Source organism: Bubalus kerabau, chromosome 2 (genome assembly GCF_029407905.1).
Source record: "Bubalus kerabau isolate K-KA32 ecotype Philippines breed swamp buffalo chromosome 2, PCC_UOA_SB_1v2, whole genome shotgun sequence".
NCBI lineage: Eukaryota > Metazoa > Chordata > Mammalia > Artiodactyla > Bovidae > Bubalus > Bubalus kerabau.
This window is the reverse complement of record NC_073625.1, coordinates 188405511-188432561: the sequence shown is the minus strand read 5'-3', so window position 1 is coordinate 188432561 and position 27051 is coordinate 188405511. Positions and strand designations below refer to the sequence as shown.

General features: G+C 49.2%; 1 protein-coding gene across 1 annotated transcript in view; it reads left to right on the top strand.

Annotated features, from left to right (window-relative positions):
* Window positions 1–899: 899 nt before the first annotated feature.
* PRDM15 (PR/SET domain 15) overlaps window positions 900–27051 on the top strand; it is a 65597-nt gene continuing 39445 nt past the window's right edge. Inside the window, exons 1-5 of the mRNA XM_055569732.1 lie at window positions 900–1205; window positions 17524–17569; window positions 18089–18182; window positions 19615–19768; window positions 21995–22247. Of these exons, the coding sequence (XP_055425707.1) occupies window positions 1104–1205; window positions 17524–17569; window positions 18089–18182; window positions 19615–19768; window positions 21995–22247 (649 nt within the window). The 5' untranslated portion in view covers window positions 900–1103. The remainder of the gene's footprint in view (window positions 1206–17523; window positions 17570–18088; window positions 18183–19614; window positions 19769–21994; window positions 22248–27051) is intronic.

Genomic DNA, 27051 nt, shown 5'->3' with positions numbered 1-27051 from the left:
TTAGGAGCTTGGCAGGCAAGTCAAAAGCCTCTAAGCCTTTACCAAGTGGACAGAAAGATGACCAAGAAGGGTAGCAAGCAGGTCTGTGGGCTAAATTCAGAAATCGTTATTCCTGGGCAGCAAACAGACTTATCGACACCGGCGGGGTGGGGGTAGTGGGGGTGGAGGTTGAGATGTATGGAGAGAGTAACATGCAGATTTATAATACCATATGTAAAATAAATAGCCAATGGGAATTTGCTGTATGACCAGGGAACTCATACAGGGGCTATGTAACAACCTGTAAGAGTGGGATGGGGAAGGAGATGGAAGGGAGGTTCTGGAGGGAAGGGACATGGGTGCACCTATGGCTGATTCTTGATGTTTGACAGAAAACAAAACTCTGTAAAGCAATTATCCTTCAATTAAAAAATAAATAAGTTAGAAAAAAAGAAAGTTCGACTCTCTTTCACCTCCCCTCCCCCACCCCCAGGAAATTAAGTTTCGAGGGAGCCGTCAGAAGAAAGGTCCGCGCGGGGTGGGGGTGTGCGAGCTGCCAACGTGAACCCGCGAACCCGTCGCGGGTATCCGGACCCGCCGCGCAACCGGGGAAGGGGCGCGCGCGGCCGCTTGACGCCCCCTCCGGCCCCGGGGAAAGGGCAGCCGGAATCCGCTACGCGTCTCCCGCCCGATCCGGATCCACACCGCCCGTTCACCCAGCGACCGGTCCACGCCTCGCCCGCGCCCTGCCAGTCCAGTCCACGCCGCTCCGGTCCCCCTCGTCCATGCGATCCGCAATCCCACTGCCCCGGTCCACCGCGTCCGCTACCGCTCCACCGGTCTGTGCCACCTCCTCTCGGTCCACATGACCCGCGCCCTGCTGCTCGCTGGTCCATGCCGCCCGCTTCCGCGTCCACACCGCCTACTCCCAGGCTCTCCAGTCCACGCCGCCCGCTGCCCCGTCCACACCACCCGCTCCCGGTCCGCCCTGCCCTCTCCCCAGTCCAGACCGCCCGCTCCGCGGCCACACCGCCCAGTCCAGGCCCAGGCCACCCGCTCCCGCTCTCCTGTCCAGGCTCTCGCGTCCACGCCGCCCGCGCCCTGCGAGGACTACAACTCCCACAATGCCTCGCTGCCGCCCCCCGGCTTCCGGTGCTGCGCAGTTTCCGGAGCGGATCGCAACCCGGAGTCCGGATCCGATCCCGCTCTGCACATTCCAAAGGCAGGTAAAGCCCGGGTCCCGCGCCCGCCGCCCGCCCCCGCGCGCGCCGCCCCGGCCAGCCACCCCCGGCCGGCCGCCCCCGCGCGCCCTGGCCCGGCCTGCCGCCCCCGGCCCCGCCCGGCCCGCCGCCCGCCCCGGTCCATCCGCCATGCCGCCTGTTCTTTGTTACATTCGCCGGCTGCGGGCACCGTGGGCGATCGGAGTCAAAACCCGGCTGGATTTCCCGGAGCCGCTCCGGGATCGCCCTGCGCGCCGCCTGCCCGCCCGCCCGCCCGCCGCCGCCGGCCCAGCCGCGGGCCCCGCCGCCCGCCGCCCCTCGCCGCCCCCCGCACCCCGGCCGGCCGGCTCCCGGCGCGGGGCCGGGGCCGCGCTCGCCCGTGGGCGCGGCGCAGGGGGTCCGCCGCCCCCGGCCCCCGGCCCGCGGTCCCGCCCCCGGGCGCCCTCGTCGCCGACGGTCCCTCGTGATGTCACGCTCCCCCGTCCTGGGCCCAGCCTCCGGGGGCGCACAGGGAGGGTCCCTGGACCCCTGGCTCCTGAGATTACAAAGGCAGACCCCTGAATTTGGGCGATGGGGCTGCCCACCCCACCCCCACCCCCAAGAGCACCCTGCATCCCGTTTATGTAAACCCTTGCGTGGCAGAGGCAAGATAGTGAAACCCATGGACAGGTGACATGTGCCCACTCTCCGGGTGGGTGGCCGTGCTGGGAAGGGGTGCGCTGGCCCCGTCCTGGCGCGGACAGGTGGACCAGCAGGCCATGTGGCCTCTGGAGAGGATGTCGGACGGGTGAGGGTAAGCTTTGAGGGGACAAGTGGAAACGCCCTATGGAAATATCCACCTTCCTGATGGTTATTGTTATTTTGTGTTTATTAAGCTCTTAATGTAGTGGATGAGATTTTTTTTAATCCACAAACGCTCAGAAATTGCCCCCTCCCCACCACTGGGTACACCATGGGTAGATTAAAATGGTAGAAAAAAGTGTGTGATCAGAGACACGTGGACCCGTGTACATAGTTAAAGCTGCCAGCCCACAAATACCAGGGTTGCCTAAACCACTCTCATAAAATCTGGACTCACCAGATCAATTTGGAGAACACTGTTAAGTTCCTGGAAGTATTTTTAAGGATGAAAAGTAAATGAGCAACTGGTTTTGTAACAAATCTTTAGAGGCAACAGTGTGAACTCTGCCTGGAATGATTGTGGACACTTTGTTTTATAAGTCAGCCCCCTTCTTCTCTCTCCCCCCACTACACACACACCGCTACCATATTTTGTTTCAAATCTCGATATTTTCACATTTTCCACATTTTCACTGCTTCATTCTGCTTCTCTGTATTTCCTTGACATCACTACCTTATGGTGGTTGAATGGTTAAGAAAACAACTGTAGTTTGAATTTTGAAGAGGAAAAATAGTAGGGTTTATCCTATGTAGTTTTTTCCTTCTCTATCTTTGATTCATATTTTTGCAGAAAAGTTGCCAACAAAGAATGCAGTAGTAATATGTTCTATTTTGTAAACAGAAAAAACATTTATATTTTTCCAGAAGACCCATAAAACAAAACAAAACAAAACTCAACTGCGAGGCTAATAGCTTTTCTGGGAATAATTGTATTTGAGAAAGAACTCCATTAGCTTGGTATATGTGTCTCACATACCATTGTCTGTGTAGAAGGCCGGAGAACGCTGCACCCATTCTGCAGGTTTGAGAGAGATTGAAGGCAGCTGTTTCTTGGACATGGGATTTGAGAGGCTGAGATTGTGAGCAGGGACTCAAATGCTTTCTCAGCCTCCTTTTCACAGTTGTGACCCATGACAATACTCGCTGAGTTCATCTCACACAGTTCATGTATGCCTGCATTCATCGGCCATCCTTCAAGCAGCTGTTCTTTGCCGGGTGCTGCAGAGAAGAAGAGAGAAGGCCCTGCCCCATAGATCGAATGTTCTGGAGGGGAGGAGATGGATAGTGGTTGGAGCCTGGAGGAGAAGGCAGGACGGGTGGCAGGTGGAGGTGGGGGTTTGGGCAGGGGTGGGTGCACTTGGGCAGTGGGGACCCAGAACGTCTATCTGGGGAGGGGATGGCTGAATGGAAACCAGTGTTTCTCAGTGGAGATCTGGGGTGAGGGCAAGTGCAAAGGCCCTGGGGTGGCAGCAAGCTTTGTGTGGCCGAGTCAGAGCAGCACAGGCTGTACTCTACTCAGAGTTCACCCTGAGAGCCAGACACCCCTGGGGGCTTTGGGCAGGGGTCCAGCAAATCTGTGTCTTTCTCATAGAAACAGGGTGGAGGCAGAGGGGAAATGAGGAGTCAGGACAGGACAAGGAGTGTTTCTAGAGTGAGGCAGGCCTTGCTGCTGGACTGGTGGGGAATGTGCAGGAGGTGACAGGCGGTGCCGTTCGCTGAAGGCAGCTGACAAGTGTGCAGGTTGGGGCGTGGTTGGGGAATCAGGGCCCAGGAGACCAGCAGCATTTTTAAACTGCCCCTCAGGGTGGGAGAGACCCTTGCCCTGCGCTCGCGGCCCTGGTCTCACCTTCCTGGAGTGCTCCCGGCCTAAGAAAGGCCCCTCCCATCATCCAGGACATGGCGACCCCCAGCCCCAGTCTCAGTGTGGGCCGTGGTCAGCTCACAGGCGTGTGGGCATCACGGTGTCTGGGAGACCTCGGGCAGTGGCTGTCTCTAAGTAGTGACAGAGCCCCTCCCCCGCAAAATTGCTTGTCTGTGGAGCAGAGCCTTCTGCACTCACATCTGTGAGAGCAGAGGATAGGAGTGGAGCTGAATCAAATTCCACCGTACGTGAGTGGACTGGGGAGAAAGCCCTGTTTACCTCACTAATCCCAGCCTGTGTGTCAGGTCAGCGGTCACCGGTGTGGGCAGCATTTCCATTTTGATAAGTGGTGTCCCAATTATTGGAACGATAGCTCAGTCCAGGAGAAGTTAGCACAGACTCAGGGTCCTAGAAAATCAAGACCAGTTTGATCTATATGTATAAAAGGTGATCCGTAGTCATTTCAAGCACCAATGTAACACGTGGGGTTTAACACCTGCAGTGATGGAAACAAACACTGGTAGAGACAGAAGCGCCTCCTGAAGGGGGAGAAGAGCTTGTCCACATACCCTATGACCAGATGTCACGCTCTGGTGCTTCGATTCCAATAGACATGCTTAAAGAGCCACAGAACTATTTTAAGAAGTCAATATTTATAATATGCTGGAAATTATGTCCCTCACAGCTGTTTCAGATGGTGATTGCAGCCATGAAATTAAAAGATGCTTACTGCTTGGAAGGAAAGTTATGACCAACCTAGATAGCATATTCAAAAGCAGAGACATTACTTTGCCAACAAAGGTCCGTCTAGTCAAGGCTATGGTTTTTCCAGTGGTCATGTATGGATGTGAGAGTTGGACTGTGAAGCAAGCTGAGTGCCGAAGAATTGATGCTTTTGAACTGTGGTGTTGGAGAAGACTCTTGAGAGTCCCTTGATCCAAAAGGAGATCCAACCAGTCTATCCTAAAGGAGATCAGTCCTGGATGTTCATTGGAAGGACTGATGTTGAAGCTGAAACTCCAGTACTTTGGCCACCTCATGCGAAGAGTTGACTCATTGGAAAAGACTCTGATGCTGGGAGGGATTGGGGGGCAGGAGGAGAAGGGGACGACAGAGGATGAGATGGCTGGATGGCATCACTGACTCGATGGATGTGAGTTTAAGTGAACTCCAGGAGTTGGTGATGGACAGGGAGGCCTGGCATGCTGCGATTTGTGGGCTCGCAAAGAGTCGGACACGACTGAGCAACTGAACTGAACTGAACTGAACAGCTGTTTCAAGTAAGGCTGAGCTACTTATACTGTCAGGTGAAGGACCGGAAATAGCATTTCACACAGCACTTTAGTGGGACCGTCAGCAAAGAGGTCAGTCATGCCTGGACCTAAGCGTCAGGTGGGATCAGGGCCTGGGTAGACTTGGGCATGGGAGGTGATGGCGAGTGAATGTGGGGAGAGGAAGGTGGTCAGCCACGTCTGGCATGACTCAGAGGTCAAGTGAGGTGAAGAAAAAGATGTTTAGTGGACTTGACATGTGTCTTCAGTCAGCTCTGTGGGCAGGACTCAAAAAAAAAATCAGTGGAAGAAGAGGACAGGGGAAGTGTGTACGGGTGCCACTCACAAGGAGTTTTCGTATGAAAACCTGAACACAGGAAGCAGGCTGGCAACAGTCATGTGTCGATCACCACCCCAGCTGCCGCTGCCTGGGGCCTGACTGCCCCCTCCACCCCATCCAGGACTTGCCACTGGTCGGACCCGGAGGCGAACCCTGGTCACATCATTGCATCTGTAAGTGTTTCGGAGTGTGTCTTTCCAGGAGAAGGACTCTAAAAATAACCGCCATACGTGAGCCCACCTAAAGCGTTTAATGCTGGCACCTTAATGTGGTCAAAATCTGGCCAGATACCCAGCCAGTGTTCAGATATCCAGCTGTCCAGTCAAGGTCATATGTACTTTATTTCCACCGGGATCCAGACCATTCCCACCCATTGTGCTGGAAGTCGCTTTTAAACTGCTGTGATTTGGAGATCACTGTGGCTACCCAGGCGGTTGTAAAAAAGAATGCAGAGATCCATGTTCACTTCATCCACTTCCCACTGGTGGTACCACCATGCACAGCTCCAGTACTGGGTGACTGGAGGAATGGTGACCTTTATGGGGTCCAGACACAGGACATGCCAGCCCGGTTGGAGCCCTCTAATAGCCTCATGCTCTCTGTCTTTCCACCCCAACCCCTCCTTGACCCCCACCAGCCACTCACTGCTCTAGTTCCCTTCTCACTAATTTTGCCATTTCAAGAACGTGAACAGGATCACACACTATGTAACTGCTGGGGATTGGCTTTTTTCACCCAGCAGCGTTCTGGAGGCTCACCAGGGTCTGTCGTGTGTCAGGAGTTCCATGTTTTCAGTTGCTGACTAGTATTCCAAACTGTAGATGGGCTACAGAACCAGGCACTCAGTGAGGCACCCTGGGTTATCTCCAGATGGGGCTGTTAGGAATAAAGCTGCCCCCAACAGCAGTGTACAGGCTTTTATATGGATGGAACTTTCCATTTCTCTGGGCTGACCACCCAGCCGGTACTATTACTGAGTCATAGGCCATGTTGATTCATCAGAAATTGTCGAATGGAATCCCATTGCCACCAGGGCACATGGGTGCCCCTGTTCTGAGAGGTATGTAGTGGTGTCTCACTGTGCTTTGTACTTGGAGGCTAATGATGTTGGACGTCTCTTCATGTGCTCATTTGTCATTCCGGTGTTTTTGTTGGTGAAATGTCTGTTTATGTCTTTTGCCCACTTTACAGATGGGTTGCTTGCATTTTTATCCTATCCTTGGGTTTTAAGAGTTCTTTGCGTATCTTACATATGGATACATGGTTTGTTAAAATGTCTCTGGTTCTTTACTTTGTTCATCCTCTTAACTGTGAATTCTGTAAAGTGAAATCTTTAAATTTTGGTGACGTCCCACTTATCAGATTTCCTTTAGTCAACTGTGCTTTCGGTAACAAGTCTAAAAGTTGGCTAGCCCTAGTCTCCAATGATTTTCTCCTATTTTTCTAAAAGTAAAAAAATTTTTTATCCTTTTAAGTTTCTTGTCTGTTAGGAATTAATCCTTGTGTAAGATGTAAGGTCACGGTTCTTTTTTTTTTTTTGTCTCTGCATGTCCAGTTGCTCCAGCACTGTTGAAAAGACCATCTTTCTTTAGTTGAGCTGCTTCTATCCTTTGTTCAAAATCAGTTGAGCATATTTGTGTCACTCTGTTCTCCATTTCCACTGACCTGTGCATCTGTCCCTCCAGCTAAACCCGAGTCCTCATTGCTGTCGCTTTATAATTAAGTTTGAGTCAGGTAGGGTGACTCCTCCCACTTTAATCTTCTTTTCAGAGTCATTTCCTAACAGTTATCATTACGGGGGCTGCCTCGTAAACCTCAGTTGTCACAGAGAACATCTGCTTCACATCACCCCTCCTTTCAAACTGTTTCTCACCAAGTTACACACAGGTTATTTACACACAGGTCATCCTGACCTGAGCCTAACTGACATTCAGGATGAATCTGGCTTCCTGACACAGTTACCATGGTCCTCCAGCGATCACAGGTTTCCTGACACAGTTACCATGGTCCTCCAGTGATCACAGGTTTCCTGACACTGTTACCGTGGTCCTCCAGCGATCACAGGTTTCCTGACACTGTTACCGTGATCCACAAGTGATCACAGATTTCCTGACACTGTGGTCCTCCAGCAATCACAGGTTTCCTGACACTGTTACCATGGTCCTCCAGTGATCACAGGTTTCCTGACACTGTTACTGAGGTCCTCTAGTGATCACAGGTTTCCTGACACTGTTACCATGGTCCCCAGTGATCACAGGTTTCCTGACACTGTTACCGTGGTCCTCCAGCGATCACAGGTTTCCTGATGCTGTTAACCGTGGTCCTCCAGTGATCACAGGTTTCCTGACACTGTTAATTGTGGTCCTCCAGCGATCACAGGTTTCCTGACACTGTTACCATGGTCCTCCAGTGATCACAGGTTTCCTGACACTGTTACTGTGGTCCTCCAGCGATCACAGGTTTCCTGACACTGTTACCGTGGTCCTCCAGTGATCACAGGTTTCCTGACACTGTTACTGTGGTCCTCCAGCAATCACAGGTTTCCTGACACTGTTACCGTGGTCCTCCAGTGATCACAGGTTTCCTGACACTGTTACCATGGTCCCCAGTGATCACAGGTTTCCTGACACTGTTACCGTGGTCCTCCAGCGATCACAGGTTTCCTGACACTGTTAACCGTGGTCCTCCAGCGATCACAGGTTTCCTGACACTGTTTCTGTGGTCCTCCAGTGATCACAGGTTTCCTGACACTGTTACCGTGGTCCTCCAGTGATCACAGTTGCTGTTTGTTTTCTTTTGGCAGCCATGTAAGTTTTAAAAAGATTTAAGGTTAAGCAGCTGTTCTCAGACTTGAGCTGCATCAGAATAGCCTAAAGGTTTGCAAATACCTTACGGTTTGCAGAGTATGGAGATCCCAGCCCAGAGAGGCTGCTCCAGCAGGTCTGGGGAGGGACCCAAGAATTTGCCTTTTCAAGAAATTCCCAGGTGCTGCTGGTGTTACTGTTTGCTAGTCCAGGGACCACACTTTGAGAACCACTGGTGTAAGGTACGTATCTCCAGGATCAGTAGTTAAAATGGCTGAATCTCACACTTCGTGAATTTTTCTGTCATTTCTCCCTACAACAGTACTATCTATAGTCCCTTGTTCTAGGATTTCTTACATGCTGGAGAAGTCTGGAGACTGAACTTCCCTTCTACAAAGGAGCATTCCACGCACCAAAGGGATTTTTCCAGGATAGCACAGATTTCAGGAGGCTTCTTTATAAAACCTATTTATGACATATACATCACTAATGTAATACACAACAGTGAAAAGCTGAAAGCCTCTTTGCTAAAATCTGGAACAAGTGTGTCCACTCTCACCACTTCTGTTCAACATAGTTATTGGAAGTGCAGGCCACAGCAATCAGACAAGAAAAAGAAAAGGTATCCAAACTGGAAGGAAGAGGTAAAATTGTCTTTATTTGCAAGTGACATGATACTATATATAGAAAAACCTAAAGATGCCACTTCTTCATGGATCACAGCCTTGTCGTGGCAAAGGGGCTTGTGTAACTCATTGACGCTATGAGCCATGCCATGCAGGGCCACCCAAAATGGACAGGTCATAGTGAAGAGTTCTGACAAAATATGGTCCACTGGAGGAGGGAATGGCAACTCATTCCAGTATTTCTGAACTCAGATCATGGCATCTGGTGCCATCACTTCATGGCAAATAGAGGAAGAAAAAGTGGAAGCAGTGAAAGACTTTGTTTTCTCAGGCTCCAAAATCACAACAAACCTTTGTTGGCAAAGTGATGTCTCTGCTTTCTTTTTTAAAATGACAAACCTAGATAGCAGATTAAAAAGCAGAGACATCTCTTTGCCAACAAAGGTACATATATAGTCAAAGCTATGGTTTTTCCAGTAGTCGTGTATGGTTGTGAGCACTGAACCATAAAGAAGGCTGAGTGCTGAAGAATTGATGCTTTCAAATTGTGGTGGAGAAGACGACTCTTGAGAGTCCTTTGGACTGCAAGAAGATCAAAGCAGTCAATCCTATAGGAAATCAACCCTGAATATTCATTGGAAGGGCTGATGCTGAATCTTTGGTACTTTGGCCACCTGATGGGAAGAGCTGATTCACTGGAAAAGACCCTGATGCTGGAAAAGATTGAGGGCAGGAGAAGGGGCAACAGAGGATGAAATGATTGGATGACATCACCAACTCAATGGACATGAGTTTGGGCAAACTCCAGTAAATAGTGAAGAACAGGGAAACCTGGTGTGCTGTAGTCCATGAGGTCATGAAGAGCTAGACACAATTTAGCCACTGAACAACAACAAAGAAGATGCCACACAAAAACTACTAGAACCGATAAATGAATTCAGCAAAGTAGCAGGATGCAGGATTAACATGCGTAAATCTGTTGCTTGTCTTTACACCAACAGTGAAATATCAGAAAGGGAAAGTTAAAAAAAATCCTGTTTAAAATTGCATAAAAAATACTTAGGAATAAAGCTGATTGAGGAAATGAATGAATTATATGCTGAGAACTGTAAAACACTGATAAAGGAAATTAAATATTGTTTAAAGAAATGGAAAGATAGCCCATGCTCTTTGATTAGAAGAAATAGTATTGTTAAAATGGCCATAATACTCAAAGCAGTCTACAAATTGATTGCAGTCCTTATCAAATGACCGGAGACATATTTCATAGAAAGATAATCCTAAAATTTATATGGAACCATAAGAGACACAGAATTGCCAAATCAATCCTGAGCAAGAAGAACAAAGCTGGAGGCATCATAACTCAGGCTTCAGATAATATTACAAAGGTGTACTAATCAAAATAGCTTGGTATGGCACAGAAACAGACCTGTGGATCAACGGAACAGAGTAGAAAGCCCAGAAATAAACCCAAGTATCTACGGTCAATTAATTTTCATCAAAGGAGGCAAGAATGTACAATGGAGAAAAGACAGTCCCTTTAGTAACTGGCATTGGGAAAGCTGGATGGCTGCTTGTAAAACAATGAAGTTAGACCATGGTCTCTCACTGCACATGAAAATAAACTCAAAATGGCATAAAGACAAGACACCAGCAAACTCCTAGAAGAGAATATAGCCAAACATTCTCTGACATAAATCATACTGATGTTTTCTTAGTCTCCCAAGGAAATAGAAATAAAAGCAAAAATGAACGAATGGGATCTAATCAAACTCATAAGCTTTTGCACAGCAAAGGAAACCACAACGAAAAGATAACCTATGGAATGGGAGAAAATATTTGCAAATTATGCAGTTGACAAGGGCTTAATTTCCAAAATATACAGATAGCTTGTATAACTCAGTAACAGAAAAACAAGTCAAAAAGTGGGCAGAAGACCTAAATAGCCATTTTGCCAAAGGAAGTCATCAGATCAGATCAGATCACTCGCTCAGTCGTATCCGACTCTTTGCGACCCCATGAATCACAGCACGCCAGGCCTCCCTGTCCATCACCAACTCCCGGAGTTCACCCAGACTCACATCCATCAAGTCAGTGATGCCATCCAGCCATCTCATCCTCTGTTGTCCCCTTCTCCTGCTGCCCCCAATCCCTCCCAGCATCAGAGTCTTTTCCAATGAGTCAACTCTTCGCATGAGGTGGCCAAAGTACTGGAGTTCCAGCTTCAGTATCATTCCTTCCAAAGAAATCCCAGGGCTGCTCTCCTTCAGAATGGACTGGTTGGATCTCCTTTTGTCCAAGGGACTCTCAAGAGTCTTCTCCAACACCACAGTTCAAAAGCATCAATTCTGCAGCGCTCAGCCTTCTTCACAGTCCAACTCTCACATCCATACATGACCACAGGACAAACCATAGCCTTGACTAGACGGACCTTTGTTGGCAAAGTAATGTCTCTGCTTTTGAATATGCTATCTAGATTGGTCATAACTTTCCTTCCAAAGAGTAAGCATCTTTTAATTTCCTGGCTGCAGTCACCATCTGTAGTGATTTTGGAGCCCAGAAAAATAAAGTCTGACACTGTTTCCACTGTTTCCCCATCTATTTCCCATGAAGTGATGGGACCGGATGCCATGATCTTCCTTTTCTGAATGTTGAGCTTTAAGCCAACTTTTTCACTCTCCACTTTCACTTTCATCAAGAGGCTTTTGAGTTCTTCTTCACTTCTTTCTGCCATGAGGGTGGTGTCATCTGCATATCTGAGGTTATTGATATTTCTCCCGGCAATCTTGATTCCAGCTTGTGTTTCTTCCAGTCCAGCATTTCTCATGATGTACTCTGCATATAAGTTAAATAAACAGGGTGACAATATACAGCCTTGACGAACTCCTTTTCCTATTTGGAACCAGTCTGTTGTTCCATGTCCAGTTCTAGCTGTTGCTTCCTGACCTGCATACAGATTTCTCAAGAGGCAGATCAGGTGGTCTGGTATTCCCATCTCTTTCAGAATTTTCCACAGTTGATTGTGATCCACACAGTCAAAGGCTTTGGCATAGTCAATACAGCAGAAATAGATGTTTTTATGGAACTCTCTTGCTTTTTCCATGATCCAGCGGATGTTGGCAATTTGATCTCTGGTTCCTCTGCCTTTTCTAAAACCAGCTTGAACATCAGGAAGTTCACGGTTCACATATTGCTGAAGCCTGGCTTGGAGAATTTTGAGCATTACTTTACTAGCGTGTAAGATGAGTGCAATTGTGTGGTAGTTTGAGCATTCTTTGGCATTGCCTTTCTTTGGGATTGGAATGAAAATGGACCTTTTCCAGTCCTGTGGCCACTGCTGAGTTTTCCAAATTTGCTGGCGTATTGAGTGCAGCACTTTCACAGCATCATTTTTCAGGATTTGGAATAGCTCCACTGGAATTCCATCACCTCCACTAGCTTTGTTCATGGTGATGCTTTCTAAGGCCCACTTGACTTCACATTCCAGGATATTTGGCTCTAGGTGAGTGATCACACCATCACGATTATCTGGGTCGTGAAGATCTTTTTTGTACAGTTCTTCTGTGTATTCTTACCATCTCTTCTTAATATCTTCTGCTTCTGTTAGGTCCATACCATTTCTGCCCTTTATCGAGCCCATCTTTGCATGAAGTGTTCCTTTGGTATCTCTGATTTTCTTGAAGAGATCCCTAAGGATGGCCAAATGTTAGTTGCTCAGTCGTGTCTGACTCTTTGTGACCCCTTGTACTGCAGCAGACCAGGCTCCTCTGTCCATGGGATTTTCCAGGCCAGAATACAGGAGTGGGTAGCCATTCCCTTCTCCAGGGTATCTTCCTGACCCAGGGATCAAACCCAGGTCTTCTGCACTGCAGGCAGATTCTTTACCATCTGAGCCACCAGGGAAGCCCAGGGATGGCAAATGGGCATGTGAAAGGATGCTCAGCATCACTAATTGTTAGAGAAATGCAGATCAGAACTACAGTGAAGTATCACTTCACACTGGTCAGTATGGCCATCACTGAAAAGTCTACAGATAACAAGTGATGGAGAGGGTGTAGAGAAAAGGGGACCCTTCTGCACTGTTGGAGGGAATGTCAGTTGGTACAACCACTATGGAAAAAACTATGGAGGTTCCCTAAAGCACTGAGAACTAGCATATGATCCAGCAGTCCCTGGGTATATCCCTGGGAGAAAACTGTAATTCAAAAAAATTCTGGCACCCCAGTGTTCATAGAAGGACTACTTATAATAGCCAGGAAGTGGACTCCTTGAGAGGCCAGACCAGAGGCAGGTGGCCACATCAGGCATCAAGAAAGGCCAGAGTGGTTCCCGTCGTTTGCACCCTCTGATGCTGCCAGCTTTGTGGGAATCCTGTGTTCTGCCATGATCTGGCTTCAGTTTGGGAAGTGTTCTTGAGAACTTCCTTGAACGTGACCAGTGGAGGTAAGTGGTTCCTGCCAGTGGGCAGACAGTTCTTAGGCCCCTGGGGGCACCTCAGCAGCTCACGAAAGTGGGTTTCCACATGTTTCTTCCTCTTTGTCCTTCCTCTTTTGCTCTGTGACCAGCCGCTGCCCACATTCCAGGCTGACCTCTGACCCTGCCCGTGCAGGCCATCAGGCAGGAAGCCCTAAGTTAAACATGCTGAACTGCCTGAGACATCTTGTAATGTAAAGGTGTGTTCCCAGAAACAGAAGCTACTGTGCTGTGTTTGGGGGAAAATATGCCCTGGTTATGGATCCTTGGCATTTTAAGGGCAAATTGGAAATCCCATCTCTGCCTTGTTTCCTTTTAACTAATTGACTTCCGTGGTGGAATTTTCAACTCTGTCCTCTACTCTGCTCATGAAATTATGTGCTCAGCAAATCTGCATTTTCATTTGGACTTTGCATTGTCTGGTGTTCATCCTTTAATAGCTCCTGGGGATGGGAATGGGGCAGAGGGCATGTGGAATCAGCATTCAGGAAGTATGCAAGCCTGCATATGATACCACAGATGGTCTTGGCCAGGAGTGGGATACAGGAAGGATGTACTGGGTTGACTTAATTGGGGATGGAAGGGTGGGGGGAAGAGGAACTATTATTGAGTGGCACACACCAGGTGTATCTCACTTTATACTCCCCTCAAAGCTATATGGGGTGGGCATCTTAATTTCCTTTTATGGGTCAGGAGTCTGAGACCCCAGAATGAACATGTTCAGATTGCCCACAAATATATAGGTAGTGGGGCTGGGTGTGGCTGCCTGCTATGGAGGTGACCTCGAGGTTGAACCAGAAATAGAAGTGACTGGATGTGATAAAGGTTTTGTGGAGAGCAGGAGGACTCCCCTCCATGATGTTAGGTGGTGCCTTAGTCCCTGAGAGAAATGTGAGAAATGCGATGTTTCGCAGAGGTTAGCAGGTGGAGAAAAATAGAGGTCGTGTGAGACAAGGCTGCCCTGGAGGCATTCACAGTCCTGTGAGGCAGGGAGAATAGACGTGGCCACGTGGAAACTGGCTTTCTCTAAATGGCAGTGCATTAAAGAAACTAAGATCATGGCATCCGGTCCCATCACTTCACGGCAAATAGATGGGGAAACAATGGAAACAGTGACAGACTATTTTCTTAGGCTCAGAAATCACTGTGGAGAGTGACTGCAGCCATGAAATTAAAAGTCACTTGCTCCTTGGAAGAAAAGCTGTGACAAACTTAGTGTATTAAAAAGCAGAAATATCACTTTGCTGATAAAGGTCTGTATAGTCAAAGATGTGGTTTTACCAATAGTCACATATGGATGTGAGAGTTGGACTGTAAAGAAAGCTGTTCAGTTCAGTTCAGTCGCTCAGTCGTGTCCGACTCTTTGTGACCCCATGAACCGCAGCACGCTGGGCCTCCCTGTCCATCACCAACTCCTGGAGTCTATCCAACCCATGTCCCTTGAGTCGGTGATGCCATCCAACCATCTCATCCTCTGTTGTCCCCTTCTCTTGCCCTCAGTCTTTCCCAGCATCAGGGTCTTTTCAAATGAGTCAGCACTTCACATCAGGTGGCCAAAGTATTAGAGTTTCAGCTTCAACATCAGTCCTTCCACTGAACACCCAGGACTGATCTCCTTTAGGATGGACTGGTTGGATCTCCTTGCAGTCCAAAGTACTCTCAAGAGTCTTCTCCAACACCACAGTTCAAAAGCATCAATTCTTCGGCACTCAGCTTTCTTTATACTCCAACTCTCACATACATACATGACTACTGGAAAAACCATAGCCTTGACTAGACGGACCTTTGTTGACAAAGTAATGTCTCTGCTTTTTAATATGTTGTCTGCTGCTGCTAAGTCACTTCAGTCGTGTCCAACTCTGTGTGACCCCATAGACATCAGCCTACCAGGCTCCCCCGTCCCTGGGATTCTCCAGGCAAAAACACTGGAGTGAGTTGCCATTTCCTTCTCCAGTGCATAAAAGTGAAAAGTGAAAGTGAAGTCGCTCAGTCCATGTCTGACTCCTAGGGACCCCATGGATTGCAGCCCACCAGGCTCCTCCATCCATGGGATTTGCCAGGCAAGAGTACTGGAGTGGGTTGCCATTGCCTTCTCCGAATATGTTGTCTAGGTTGGTCATAACTTTCCTTCCAAGGAGTAAGCGTCTTTTAATTTCATGGCTGCAGTCACCATCTGCAGTGATTTTGGAGCCCAGAAAAATAAAGCCAGCCACTGTTCCACTGTTTCCCCATCTATTTGCCATGAAGTGATGGGACCGGATGCCATGATCTTAGTTTTCTGAATGTTGAGCTTTAAGCCAACTTTTCCACTCTCCTCTTTCACTTTCATCTGAGTGCTGAAGAATTGAAGCTTTTGAACTGTGGTGTTGGAGAAGACTCTTGAGAGTCCCTTGGACTGCAAGGAGATCCAACCAGTCCATCCTATAGGAGATCAGCCCTGGGTGTTCATTGGAAGCGGATGCTAAAGCTGAAATTCCAGTACTGTTGCCACGTAATGTGAAGAGTGGACTCATTGGAAAAGACCCTGATGCTGGGAAAGATTGAAAGCAGGAGAAGAAGGGGGCAACAGAGGTTGAGATGGTTGGATGGCATCACTGACTCAGTGGACATGAATTTGAGCAAGCTCTGAGAGATAGTGAAGGACAGGGAAGCCTGGCGTGCTGTAGTCCACGGAGTCGCAAGAGTCAGATACAACTGAGTGATTGGACAACAACAACATTTATTTTACAAATGGAAGCGGATGGCTGCTAGGGAAAGGTGAAAGCCAGGGTTCACGACAGTGTCCTAAATCCAGAGCCATGCACACGCGTGGCTTGTTAAAAGCAACATCATTCTGGGTGAGGAAACATTTCAAGGCCCAAACCCACCCCACAATAAAGAAGCCCGTACTGCATGTTGCCTTTGGAGCACAAAGTCAGGGAATTCCCTGACGGTGCAGTGGTTAGGGCTCTGTGCTTCCACTGCGAGAGCCCGGGTTCTATCCCTGGTCAGGGAACTGAGATTCTGCAAGCCGCATGATGTGACCAAAAAAACAAAATGGAAAAAAAATTTTTTTTCTAATCACAAAGTCAGTCTCTGTATATGGTTTAGGGGGCCATTAGCTGCTGCTGCTGCTAAGTCGCATCAGTTGTGTCCGACTCTGTGCGACCCCATAGTCGGCAGCCCACCAGGCTCCCCCATCCCTGGGATTCTCCAGGCAAGAACACTGGAGTGGGTTGCCATTTCCTTCTCCAATGCATGAAAGTGAAAAATGAAAGTAAAGTCGCTCAGTCGTGTCCGACTCTTATCGACCCCATGGACCGCAGCCTACCAGGCTCCTCCGTCCATGGGAGCAGGAACTGTCTTTAAAAAATGCCAATGGAGGGGGACCTCCCTGGCGATCCAGTGGCTACGGCTCCATGCTCCCAATGCAGGGGTCCTATGTTTGATCCGTGGTCAGGGAACTAGATTCTACATGCCTGGTGCAACCAAATAAATAAATACTAAAAAAAAAAAAAAAAATGCAAGTGGAGCACTGAGCTGAGCTTCCTGGCTTTATAGCAGCTTCCCACTAGGTAGCTATTTTACACACAGTAACATATATGTGTCAATCCCAATCTCCCAATACATCATGTCCTCCCCTTCCCCCACTGTGTTCACATGTCTCTACACATGTGTCTCTATTCCTCCCCTGAAAATAGGTTCATTTGTATCATTTTTTCTGGATTTCACATATATGCATTCATATGTGAAATTTTTCTCTTCCTAACTGTACTGTGTATGACGGACTCTAGGTCCAGAAGCACAGGGAGCTCAGTTTGGTCCTCTGTGGTGACATCGAGGCATGAGATGGGGGTGGAGGGGAGGTCCGCGAGGGAGGGCGTATATGTATACATGTAGCTAATTCACTTCATTATACAGCAGAAACTAATACAACCTCGTAAAGTAATTATCCTCCAATTAAAAAATATTAATCATCAAAAATGCCAGTGGGAAAAAATGTAAGGAAGAATTGTATATATAACTGAAGGAGAAGGACACGGCAGCCTGCTCCAGTGTTCTTGCCTGGAGAATCCCATGGACAGAGGAGCCTGGTGGGTACAGTCCACAGGGTCACAAAAAGCCGGACATGACCGAAGTGACTCAGCACGCATGCATATGTAACTGAATCACTTCGCCATGTAGCAGAAATTAACACCACTTTGTAAATCAAGTTTACTCAATAAATTAAAAAAAAAAAATGCCTTGGGCCCGAAGCTGCTCACTAATGCAGCACTGTGTCCTGACAGGTGGCGACGATGGCTGAGGACGGGAATGAAGAGATCATGTTCATCTGTAAGTGTTCCGGGGCCCGTGGGCCACCTTCACCAGCAGGCAGAGTTACATGCACGTCTGGTCTTTGTGTAGAGAAAAGCTGTCTCCTTTTAGATGGGATTTTCCCTGTTACTAAGAACCACGGTGTATGACATGAAATGTGCTACCGGGTCTGATTTTAAAAGAATCTTCTTTCCCAGAACTCCTGGCAAAGGGCACTGGGACAAGGGTGGCAGCAGACTCAGAAAGGTAATCCCGGGTTTTAGAAGGGTTTCTGACATGTTCGATTTATGAGAAACAGGTTACGTTGGTGAGTTTTCGTTTACTGAGATGCTGTCCTGCATCCCCATAGAGCTGACTTGGTCAGCCTTGCCGCGTGCCGTGGAGCTGGGTTTTTCTCCTGGGGGCTCGTGTCCTGTGTTGCTGTCTTTTTGCACTTGTGGGGAGCGCTGTGGGTCACCCCTGGGCTGCGGGATGGTCTGTGGGTGTCTCCCTCCCCTCTTTATGCCCCCTCCCCTGATGCCAGGATGTTGTTTTCAGGGTGTGAGGACTGCAGCCAGTACCACGACTCTGAATGTCCTGAGCTGGGCCCGGTGGTCATGGTCAAAGACTCCTTCGTGTTAAGCAGGGCCAGGTGAGTGACCCCTCCAGCTGTCTTTACCATCCTGCCTGTCAAACAGGGTTGTCTGTTCATCACCTGTGGCGAGAGCCTGGCCACCTCGGTGTCTACACAAAGGGAGGAGACAGCAAATAAGGAGGAGAGGGATCGTCCTCTTGTTCAAGGCCACCATCCACTGCAAGCTGGTTACCTGCCCCCGGGATGAGCCTGGGCGTGTTAAGGAAGAGGCTTCCTGGTCAATATCTTTTATCTAGTTCCTGGTTCAGCTGGGGCGCTGAGTTGGTTTATACACCAAGTGACCACGGCTGAGTTGTAGGTCTGCTCATTCAGTCTCCCCTGTGGTTCAAACCCAGGCTTGCTGTCTGACACATGCCTGGTTGGGGGCTGGAGCTGTGGGCAGTGAGTACAGGTGGCTAGGCAAAGGGGGAGTAGCTGCTGGACGAGCACCTAGATCTGGTGCAGGGGCTCCGTGGCTCTGCCAGTCCACGTTTCCCTGGGGTCGGGGGACCGTGTCCCCTGTGGGGCCCCCAGGTTGCAGCCCTGTTGCCACGTGGTAGCTGTTTGGACCTGGACGAGACGTGCCCCTCTCTGCATCCTGGTTGTCTCATCTGTAAAGAGGAGAGGAGGGCCCCTCGGACGTGGCTGTCATCACGACATCTGCTTTAGGAATGGGCTGGCACTCAGGCTGTCATCTTATCACTGCTGTTCCTAGAAGCCTCCCAACTAGTTTGACTGTGACTTACCTGTGCAGAGCAGAGAGATTCCTATTTTGGCCCGGAGCACAGATCTGACCAGCTCTTCCAGACCCTTCAGTGGTTGCCCATTGCCCACAAAGCTTCAGTGGGAGCCATCGGTCCTTCCCGGATGGGTTCCTCATCTCAACCGGCCTCCTGCCGCTCCTGTGAGGGGTCCATACCCCACCCCAGATGTGGGTCAGGCGTGCCCTGGTCTTGGCTCGCGCTAGGTCCCTACCGACATGCCTCCCTTCCTCTCCCACCAGGATACACGTGTCCTCTCCTTAACATTGCCTGAGTTGACTTAAAAAGGCCACATTCGTGATGAACCTCGCCCAGTGCAGCCTCGCGGGAAACCCTCTTCTGGTCTTCGAAATGCACTGTCTTTGGCACTTGTTGTCATTCCCGTGGTCCTTTCCACGTGGCACCTCTTCGTGGTCTCTCTCTGGTCCTCCCTCCCTCTCTATGGGCCCACTTAGCGGGGGTGTGTGTGTGTGTGTGTGTGTATGTGTGTATGCATGCATGTGAGCATTGGCTCTGTCTCCTGGGTGGGGAGTATAAACACATCTTCAAGTCATTGCCTCTCCATCAGCTGCTCTGGGGCCAGCGGGAGCAACCTTCTCCATCGTCCTAACCCTCTGTCCCTGGTGAGGGTGGCACCCTGGCCAGTGGGCACTGGGGGCTGAGACTCTCTTGCTTTGTTTCATCTCTAGGTCATCCCTTCCCTCCAACCTGGAGATCAGACGCTTGGAAGACGGAGCTGAGGGGGTGTTTGCCGTGACCCAGCTCGTCAAGCGCACTCAGTTCGGCCCATTTGAGTCACGACGCGTCGCCAAATGGGAGAAGGAATCCGCGTTTCCACTGAAGGTACACGCTGGGCTGGTGGGGGCTGCGGCACCCGTGTTTGTGACCTTCCTCGAGTGCAGGTGGGCGAGGGCAATGCTCACTGAAGACTTCAGTGATTTACAAACGTCATAGAGACAGCTCTAGGTGTTGTAGTCCTGCTGAATTTCCAAGACAGTGTTTCTTTTTTTTTTTTAGTTTATTTTTATATCACAAGAGCATGCGTTAAATTAGTATTTTGCAAAACTCATAATAAGAGTATATTTAAAACATAGGCAAGAATGGACAGCCCCCCCACCGCCCCAGTGCAGGCTGTAGGAGGGGCTTTCTGTGGAATTTGCAGAACTGCGTGGGGATTTCACACCTGTGTGGAGTTTGCAAGGCTCTTTCGAAAGGAATGTGTTTTGTGTTGATGAGAGACCAGTGCAAAATTTGGCAACTCTGAAAAGCACATCAGACAGGGAGATGATGGTTTCTATGTGACACTGAGAAAAAAGAAATGGAAGAAAATCACAGGGAGGACTTGATCACTTAAAGTGAGACCCCCAGAGGCGCCACGAGGCTGGGGTTGTAAGTATGGGTCACAGCTCTGGCCCCATGCCCAGAGGGCTTAGCCACAGCCAGCCTTCAGAAACACCCATGAAATAAACTGAGAGGAACAGGCGCTGGTCGGGCAGCAGTGAACCCCAGAGGCGAGCTTTCCTGGAGACCCTTAGTAGAGACCCAAGTGTTTTGGGACACAGATGATCCAGCTGACCGTGGGGACTTGACAGTCCTCGGAGAACTGAATTTACAAGGCAGATTTCAGCACAGCAGAGAGAAGGGAAAGGGACTTTATTTGTTTACAAAGAAAGGAAAGAAAGGCTGTTTTATGTGCAGGAGTGATGTCAAGAGACCAGGGGCTGATGGGAGTAATCGCTGTGGGCCCGTGGTTGGCCAAGGCCTCTTTGAAAGAGCCCTTTGTGCCTGTTTTGGTTTCTTTCGGTGACTCAAGATTCTGAAGGTCTGTGTCTGGTATTGAGTTGTTCCAGCACAGGTTCAGCGTTGGGTACCTGGGTGCTGGGGGCACCTTTATGCCCACAGAAGGAGGCTAAGGCCAACTGGGAGCAGCCCCTGTACCAACTAGGGGGCATTAGGCACCTGGTAGCCCCCTCCACCCCCTCCCCTTCTCAGAGGGGGTTCTCTAGCTCTTAGCAGTGGGGCGCCCCTACAGGAAAAGGCAGGAGAAGAAGGGAGATTTCTTTCTATAATGAGGAAGCAACAATTGCATCAGCAAATAGGGGACTGGAGCCCCCATTCCATGTGGTTACTTTGAAGTTCAAAATATTCAAGCTTCTCCCCCTCGTCCCTGCCTGCATTCCATCCATAAAGTGATGGTGCTACCTTTTAGATGAGGGCACAGCTTATAAAGATCAAGGAATGGGACTTCCATAGTCCAGTGGTTAAGACTCTGCACTTCTACTGAAGGATGTACAGGTCCAATCCCTGGTCTGGGAACTAAGATCCTGCATGCCGCCTGGAATGGTCAAAAAGTCAATAAATAAATGAATGAATAACTAAAATTTTTAAAAAAGGATTGAGGAACTTTGCCAAAGTCATTGAACATACTTGCAACAGAACTGGGAAAAGAACTCAGGTATCCTGATACACCTGGCCCAGGTATAGAGTTCAGGTGTTCCACTGACACCCTGGGCCAGGAGTAGAACTTAGGTGTCTTCATGCCCACTTGAAAACTGATTAGAGCTGAGTGTTCAGGTTCTACACCTGGACCACAGGTAGACCTTAGGTGTCCTCATTCCCAACAGGACCATGCGTAGCACTCAGGGCTCCTGAGAACTCCTGACCTGGGAGTAGAGCTCAGGCTTCCTCGTGCATCCTGGAACAGGAGCAAAGCACATGTGACCAGGTACCCGCCTGGACCACAGGTGGAGATGAGGCATCCCAGTACCCTCCTGAGAACTCAGGCCTCCCCGTGACACCTGACCTTTAGCTGTGCCTCCTGCTTTCCTGTTGCCTGTGACCAGCCTGACCTTTTTCGGGGGTCCTCCCCTGCCCTCCCATCAGTGTGGACACCTATTAATGTAGAACAGGTCTGTGCAGTGCCCTGATGTGGCAGTGTCTAGACTGGTCACTCAGTAGCCCCTTGCGTGCGCGCATGCACACACAGACATGTGTGTGCACGCTAATACACACACTGGTGGATAACCAGCCCCCACCCGGCCCTGCGGTGGTCTGCGCTCCCCCCGCCAGGTGTTCCAGAAAGACGGGCACCCCGTGTGCTTCGACACCTCCAACGAGGACGATTGCAACTGGATGATGCTGGTGCGGCCGGCAGCAGAGCCGGGACACCAGAACCTGACGGCCTTCCAGCATGGCAGCGATGTCTACTTCACCACCTCCAGGGACATCCCCCCGGGCACCGAGCTGCGTGTGTGGTACGCAGCCTTCTACGCCAAGAGGATGGACAAGCCCATGCTGAGGCAGGCCTGCCCCGGGCTCCAGGGTATGTGGTGGCCCCTGCTCCCAGCCTGCCCGCTGTCCTCCTGCCCCTGCCTCGCACAGCAACCTGATGTTAGTATCTGGCTGGGCAGGCCTGCAGGGGTGGGGAATGCAGATGGGTTGGTTAGTCTGCATGTTGATTGCCTGGCCTGAGAGGCTGTTAGAAGAGCTCGCCCCAGGCCAGGCTTGCTGGCGGCAGCTCCATTCCCAGCTTGGTCCTCTGGCTTCCCACATCACTCACCTGCCCATCCTCTGGGGTCAGGTTATGGTCCCAGGGTTTGGGCAGAGGGAATGGAGCACAGGGAGGTTAAGAAACCTCCCTTGAGTCACAGAGCAGAGTGAAGGAATCAGGATTTGAACCCAGATTCTGGCTCTAGCAGCCTTCTCCTAGAGGTTGGGGTGTGCATATGTATGTGTGTGTGTGTGTATACACATCCATGCATGTGTACACGCACGTGTATGTGTCTGTGTGGGGTCAGAGAAAGACCTAGTGGACACCTGTGATTCACCTGCATCGTATGGAGAAGCAAATCAGATGCAGGGCTTGCCACCCCGAACTGGGGCATCTGACCTTGAGAGGGGGCCAGTGGACTTAAATCTTTTCCACCCCCATTGTAGGTCCTTTGGGTGCATGTCCTTCCCACTTGACCTTGTGAATGGCTTACATGTGAATGGCTGTGACCTGGGTGAATGGGATTTCACACACCCCACCTGGGACTGCCCAGGGCGGACACACTTGTGTCTGCCTCTAAGATGAATTCCTCTTGGGGAGAAGCAGACACTCACTCTCCTCCTGACCCCAAACCACAGAATTCTGACAAGGAAATGATCTCTTTTGTTTTGAGCACTGTGGGTTACAGATGGCTTGGTAGGGCAAGAGGGGTAACAAGTCTGGGGGCTCTGGGCTGTCCCATGACCCCTACATCGTAGCCAAGTTTTGGGAGCCACTCCAGGTGGGCTTGCCCAGCAGTATCAAGGAGGGAGGGGTCCATGAAGTGGCCCGCACGGTTTGTCAGAGCACCACAGACCAGGGCTTAAATAAGAGAAATGTCCTGTCTCACAGTCTGGAAGCCTGAAGTCCAGGATCCAGGTGTGGGTAGGGCTGGTTCCTCCGGAGGTTGGGAGGGAGGGCCCTGGCCCCTGTTCCAGCTCTGGTGTTGCTGATGGCCCTTGGCGATCCTTGGCAGGTCGCTGCATCACCTCATTCCTGCCGGGATCTCTCCCTGGGTCTCTGGGTCCTTTCCCTATGAGGACACCAGTCACTGGATTTAGGACCACCCGAATCCAGTCTCACCTGCCTTGCCTTGGTTACTTCTTCAAAGCCCCTACCCAGAGCCTCTGGGTAGACGTGAATTTCCAGGGCATTCCTTCAGTCAGTACAGGCTGGGTGCAGGTGGTGTGCTGCTTCTGTGTGCTGAGCTTCTGGGGGTTCCCCAGGAAAGACAGACGGCTGCACATGGGGCCTGATGGCAGCAGAGGGTTTACATCTTCACAAGGATATTTGCAGAGGGACACTGGCCTTGAGGGGCCTTTCTTTATTTTGATAGGAAAGGAGACAGAAGGAATTTGGAGAGACCCTTGGTTTTTTACCAGACTGCTCCTAGACCCACCCTCTGGATTTGCTAAAACTGGGTACCTGGCCCTGCCCACCAGAGGCACCCACAGTGGGTGGGATGAAGCCAGCTCTCCAACTGCTTCCAGGGTCACCAGCATCTTACTGACCCGGTTTCCTTGTGTCCTGGATTCCGTATTCCATGTGACCAGCCTAGACTGCAAGTCAGGGTTCGGTTGTTGGGGTCTGACCTTATCGGTTGTGTGTGGCACATGGATCACAGCCTTGTCAGTGCAAAGGAGCATGTGTAACTCATTGGAGCTATGAGCCGTGCTGTGCAGGGCCGCCGTGCTGTGCAGGGCCACCCAGGACGGATGGGTTATAGTGAAGAGTTCTGACAAAAACGTGGTCCACTGGAGGAGGGAATGGCAAACCACTCCAGTATTCTTGGCACAAGAACCCTATGAACAGTATGAAAAGGCGAAAGGATATGACACTGGAAGATGAGACCCCAGGTCGGAAGGTGTCCAGTATGGTACTGGGGAAGAGTGGAGGGCAATTACTAATAGCTCCAGAAAGAATGAAGCGGCTAGGCCAAGTGGAAACAATTCTCAGTTGTGGATATGTCTCATGGTGAAAGTAGAGTCCAGTGCTGTAAAATACAGTGTTTCATAGGAACCTGGAATGTTAGATCCATGGATAAAGGTAAATAGATGTGGTCAAACAGGAGATGGCAAGAGTGATCATTGACATCTTTGGAATCAGTAAACTGAAATGGATGGGAATGGGTGAATTTAATTCAGATGACCATTATATATATCTACTGCTCAGGGCAACAGTCTCTTAGAAGAAGTGGAGTAGCCCTCATAATCAACAAGAGTCTGAAATGCAGTACTTGGGTGTAGTTTCAAAAACTACAGAATGATCTCTGTTCATTTCCATGGTAAACCATTCAATATCACAGTAATCCAAGTCTATGCCCCAACCACTAATGCTGAAGAAGCTGAACGGTTCTATGGAGACCTACAACATCTTCTAGAACTAACACCAAAAAAAAGATACCTTTTTCATCATCAGAGGATTGGAATACCAAAGTAGGAAGTCATGAGCTACCTGGAGCACAGGCAAGTTTGGCCTTGGAGTATAAAATGAAGCAGGGCAAAGGCTAACAGAGTTTTGCCAGGAGAACACACTGGTCATAGCAAACACCCTTTTCCAACAACACAAGAGACAATTCTAAACATAGACAATACCAAATGGTCAATGCCAAAATCAGATTGATTATGTTCTTTGCAGCCAAAGATGGAGAAGCTTTATACAGTCAGCAAAACAAGACCAGGAGCTGACTGTGGCTCAGATCATGAGCTCCTTGCTGCAAAATTCAGGTTGAAAGTGAAGAAAGGAGGGAAAACCACTAGACCTTTCAGATGTGACCTAAATTAAATCTCTCATGATTATACAGTAGAAGTGACAAATGGATTCAAGGGATTAGATCTAGGAGATGGAGTGCCGGTGCTAGTGAAGAACTGTGGACAGAGGTTCATAACATTGGACAGGAGGCAGTGACCAAAACCATCCCCAAGAACAAGAAATGCAAGAAGGCCAAGTGGTTGTCTGAAGAGGCTTTACAAGTACCTGAGAAAAGAGAAGCGGAAAGCAAGGGAGAAAGGGAAAGATATACCCAACTGAATGCAGAGTTCCAGAGAATAGCAAGGAGAGGTAAGAAGACCTTAAATGAACAGTGCAAAGAAGTAGTAGAAAGTAATAGAATGGGACAGACTAGAGATTTCTTTAAGAAAATTGGAGAGATCAAGGGAATAGTTCATGCAAAGATGGGAACCATAAAGAACAGAAATACTAAGGACCTTACAAAAGCAGAAGAGATTAAGAAGAGGTGGCAAAAACACACTCAAGAACTGTACAAAAAAGGTCTTAATGACCCAGATAACCATGATGGTATGGTCACTTACCTAGAGCCAGACATACTGAGTGTGAAGTCAAGTGGGCCTTAGGATGCATGACTACAAACAAAGCTAGTGTGGGTGATGGAATTCCAGCTGAGCTATTTCAAATCCTAAAAGATAATGCTGTGAAAGTGCTGCACTCAATATGCCAGCAAATTTGGAAAACTCAGCAGTGGCCACAGAACTGGAAGAGGTCAGTTTTCATTCCAATCCCAAAGAAGGGTGGTGCCAAAGAATGTTCTAACTACCACACAATTGCACTAATTTCACACGCTAGCAAATAATGGTCAAATTCCTTCAAGCTAAGCTTCAGCAGTACATGAACCAAGAACTTCCAGATGTATAAGCTGGATTTAGAAAGGCAGAGGAACCAGAGATCAAATTGCCAACATATGCTGGATCATAGAAAAAGCAAAGGAATTCCAGAAAAACATCTGCTTCTGCTTCATTGACTGTGCTCAAGCCTTTGACTATGTGGATCACAGTAAACTGGAAAATTCCTCAAGAGATGGGAATACCAGACCACCTTACCTGTCTCCTGAGAAACCTGTATGCAGGTCAAGAAGCAGCAGTTAGAACCAGACATGGAACAACAAATTGGTTCAAAATTGGGAAACAAGTGTGACAAGGCTGTATATTGTCACCCTGCTTATTTAACTTCTGTGCAGAATGCATCATGTGCAATGCCGGGATGGATGAAGCACAAGCTGAAATCAAGATTGCCAGGAGAAATATCAACAACCATAGATATGCAGATGATACCACTCTAATGGCAGAAAGTGAAGAGGAACTAAAGAGCCTTTTGGTGAAGGTGAAAGGGGAGAATGAAAAAGCTGGCTTAAAATTCAACATTCGAAAGACTTAAGATCATGACATTTGGACCCGTCACTTCCTGGCAAATAGAAAGGGGAAATGTGGAAGCAGTGACAGATTTTATATTTGGGGGCTTTAAAATCACTGCAGATGGTGATTGCAGCCATGAAATTAAAAGGTGCTTGCTCCTTGGAAGAAAGCTATGACAAACCTAGACAGCGTATTAATAAGCAGAGACATCACTTTGCTGACGAAGGTCTGTATGGTCAAAGCTATGGTGTTTCCAGTCTGGATGTGAGAGTTGAACCATAAAGAAGACTGAGTGCCGAAGAATTGATGCTTTAAAATTGTGCTGCTGGAGAAGACTCTTGAGAGTCCCTTGGACTTCAAGGAGATCAAATCAGTCATCCTAAAGGAAATCAGCCCTGTATATTCATTGGAAGGAGTGATGCTGAAGCTGAAGCCCTAGTACTTTGACC